General features: G+C 39.2%; 1 protein-coding gene across 1 annotated transcript; it reads left to right on the top strand.

Moving 5' to 3' along the window:
* Positions 1–329: 329 nt before the first annotated feature.
* LOC308116055 (uncharacterized protein) lies at positions 330–2848 on the top strand. Its single transcript, XM_080474025.1, has 5 exons — positions 330–516; positions 989–1099; positions 1198–1359; positions 1479–1595; positions 1878–2848. The coding sequence occupies exons 1-5, from the start codon at positions 465–467 to the stop codon at positions 2603–2605; spliced, it is 1170 nt and encodes a 389-aa protein (XP_080330151.1). The 5' UTR covers positions 330–464; the 3' UTR covers positions 2606–2848.
* Positions 2849–3903: the final 1055 nt, after the last annotated feature.

Genomic DNA, 3903 nt, shown 5'->3' with positions numbered 1-3903 from the left:
CATCAATGTGATGCTATTTCAAGATTCAGGGAGCGTCTAAATATTCATCGACATAATGGAAACTCTTAATTTCCATAACTGGAGAACAGTGTGTATGGTTTCACAGCGGACACACAACAATTCAATTGTCAAAAAAAAATATATATAAAGGGAGGTGGACAGTTCATTGTCCAAAGTGCACACAATGCCAACCAACTAATTTCAACAGAGAGGCATGCCGTCAGTGTTTTCAGCTGAGGAACATTTCAAATGACTAAAAAGGGTATGGTGATTGTTCACAAGAATCAAATCGGGAGTGTCTTAAAGATCATCCTGTAAGAATGGACAACACACCCAGTTATTAAGGTTGTTACGCACACATTTTTCAACAAGTACTTGAACACCTGAACATTATAAAAAGGCAAGTGATGCTCAGCAGAGACAGATCCAGCCTTCAGGAAGACTCCTGAAAACTCCTGATCATCATGATGAAGCTGATCCTCTCTTTCGCTCTCCTGTGGGCATTCTCCAGTGCAGGTAACCAAACTTATTTTACAATACAACTTATGCAGGTACAACACAAGTTCATTTATTATTAACACAGAAATACAATTTAGAAATTGTAAAAGAAAGTTTAATGATAATAATAATATTATAACATGTATCTATTAGTAAATCTGCTGAAGCTGTTAAGTTTTACTTTGATTTCTGGAATTAATGATGGATCAAAAATAATAGATGAAACATAATTAGTTATTAATTCCTATGAGAGATATTGAAATGTGACAGCACAGGGAAAAACCTCTGGAGATAGGAATTCAAGAACAAAAAGCTAAACTAAAACTGTGAAAGTAGTTATGTACATATGTATAAACCAGGATTAAAGCTCAATGTTAAATCTAAATGATATTCTGACAAAGACTTCAGACATTCAGGATCTTCAGACATTTCACCGTTCACACATTTCTTTTCATAAAATATTATTTTTCTTTGTTTGTTCCCATTACAGATGGAGAAATCCAGTGTCAAGTATGTACAGATGTCAATGATCTGAGCTGTGCTTTCGGAGTGACAGTTGAATGTGCGCCTGGAGAAATGTGTTTGAATGCCTTCATCACAGGTATTCTTTTCTTCATATCATCTTTTCCTTTTCACTGAACTATTGAAAAATTCAACATGTGTTCCATGAAATTCACAATGCTCTTTTTTTGACAACAGAAACCGATGGAACAGAGAGAATCTACAGGGACTGTGCAGGTCCCGCTGTTTGTCCAACCACAGGCACACAGACCATTGCAGCCAACCTGGGTGGGATACACACAGTTGCAAATGCTGAGTGCTGTGATGATGAGAATGAATGCAACTTGAGGACCCTAAGCTGTAAGTATATTTGGATCAGAAGAATTGTGATGAAAAGAACAAACAACAAATATTTCAAAATACTTTTAAAGATAAAAGGCTTAAATATTCACTCTGTGGTTTCATCTCGTTTGTTTCAGTCCCTGCTATTCCTGCAGTAAATGGAATACAATGCGATGGTTGTGATCCCAGCACTGATCAGTGTGACGCTGTAGTGAGTTGTAGAGGAGAGGAGGACACCTGCTTTCAGTCACAGAGTGAGTATTTTTATTGTACATTTAAAAAAAATCTCTGAATCATTTTTACTTCTGTTTAAACTTGTTTCATGAGTGTAAGGACTTAAAATCACTGCATGCCTTTGAACAAGAGAAAGATTGTTATATATTTATTTCAAAGTTATCATGAATACACTTTTTCTTTCTCTATACATACAGAAGACTCTGAATCTGTTTTCTTCGTACTTTAATCATCGACATATATTTGTCTGTCATGACTAATGAAGAAATTGTTTGACTCAAATTCAATCTTTTCATCCACAGTCTTGATAGATCGCCAACAGATCTCTGTTGCTGGATGTGGAACTTCAAATGTGTGTGACATCGCTAATGACATCAGAAATCTGCCTTTCCTGGAAGAAGTGGGAACAGTTATTTTTACACCAACCTGTTTCCTTTTTACCACAACAACTACACCTGCCCCAACCACAACTACAACCACTCCTGAGCCGACTACAACCACAACCACAACCACAACCACAACCACTCCTGAGCCGACTACAACCACAACCACTCCTGAACCTACTACAACCACTCCTGAGCCGACAACTACTGTTACTGAATCAACTACAGTTTACACTCCGTCACCTGAACTGTTAGCACAAATAAAAGCTCTGCTGCAGGAACTACAGCAACTGTCAGCCAAGATAAACCTTGAGCTGCTCCAGCAACATCAACTGGTGCTTTTCAACCTGCATCTACAGCTGCTTGAGTACCACCAACAACTGGTGCTCCAACAGGAAGAACTGCCAATCGACCACCATGACCAACTGTCACTGTTCTACCAGCAATGCATGCTGGTAAACCACCAGCAGCAGCTGCTCCATCAGATCCACCTTTCTCTCTGTGGGCAACAGCACCTCCTGCAGCTCTTCAAACAACAACAACTGATTTTCCACCAAGTACAAGGACTGCTGCATGGCCACCACCATCATCTGCTGCCCCACTACTACAGTTACCTGCTGCACCACCACGCCACATCTGTACAGTAGACATCCTTATGGAGTTTTACAGAAACGTGCCTTGTGTAATTAGTCTCACTTTTCCATTTTAATCAACTTTCTTTTACTATCTGGTTTCTCTTCTCGGGAAAAATTAATCAAATTATTGCCAATTACTTCAAATGGGTACAAATCAAGTTCAATCAGGCTTTTCTTAATGTTTTGATTTAGTCATCTATATGCTGCTGTCATTTCCTCAATCAATCAATAAAGCTACATTTGCAATTTGATGTGATTTCACTTTTTTCTGTTTCTCACTTTCACAAAGGCATGATCAAGGCCTTTTTTTTTTTGAAAAAAACAACAAAAAAAAAACAACAAAAAGTTATTTATATGAGGACACAATGGATTATAGGTGGCAACAAAATTTAGACCAAGATTTGATGTGCAATTGAAGTTTCTTGATTTGAATTGTGGTTTGCTACCAGAGAATTTCAAACATAGTGAAATATTGGAAAGCAGAAAACTATGGTGCCAAACTAGGAGCCAAAAGAAAATTTGCTGCCTCTGAGATATTTTATCAATCTTAATCAATGCATGAGACACTGATGGTGATGTGTTTTGTGTGTACAGTTGACAACATACCCTTTCAAGTCTGTCAATAAGTGATACTTTAACCAAGATGTGGACAACAACAACAAAACAAACAGTATTGTCACTAACACGCACTGTAGAGAGTTCCCTTGGGAGATAGAAGGGTCTGCATCTTCTCAAAAATAGAAAAGAAACTATACGTCTGGGCAGCAATGTCTCTCAATGACCACAGTCTGTGTTCACCAGCTGTTGTTTAGATACATACGAGATACCTCGACTCATCCTATCAGAGTGCGATGTGCGGTCTGCCCAGTAGATGGCGTGGCCTGCTAGCTCCATGGCTGAATCTGAGACGCGCTCATGCAGCCATGTATCGGTTATCACATTGACACAGCTGTCAATGTAGTGGTTGGCAATCTGCAGCTTGATATCATCCATTTTGTTGACGAGAAAGCGGGCATTTGCAGACTTATGCTGGTGCGCTCATCTCCGGGAGAGGCAAAATACCACAAGGGGTAAAACAGACAAACTGGCAATCAGTGGAGGAAGAACCAGAGTTGGGAGTTGATTAAGATGGATCTCAGGTGTACAGCTCAGCCAGAGACTTGGTCCTGCAGACTCGGCCCACCACGGACAGAAAACAGGAGGGGAAGACATGCGAGAAACAGAAAAAGCATGGCAGATGCTGTGACAGGTTTGCTTTAATTTGCAGATATGAAATCTAAATAACAGACATTCGGTCTGCTTATTAATTA

Source organism: Lipophrys pholis (genome assembly GCF_963383615.2).
Source record: "Lipophrys pholis genome assembly, chromosome: 10".
NCBI lineage: Eukaryota > Metazoa > Chordata > Actinopteri > Blenniiformes > Blenniidae > Lipophrys > Lipophrys pholis.
Note: the sequence above shows the minus strand (reverse complement) of the source record. Positions and strands in the feature narration are given on the sequence as shown.

Coding starts and splice junctions, on each gene's coding strand:
- LOC308116055 (XM_080474025.1), top strand. CDS start 465: ATGATGAAGCTGATCCTCTCTTTCGCTCTCCTGTGGGCATTCTCCAGT. Junction 1,100..1,197: donor TTTGAATGCCTTCATCACAG/GTATTCTTTTCT, acceptor TTTTGACAACAG/AAACCGATGGAACAGAGAGA. Junction 1,360..1,478: donor CAACTTGAGGACCCTAAGCT/GTAAGTATATTT, acceptor CGTTTGTTTCAG/TCCCTGCTATTCCTGCAGTA.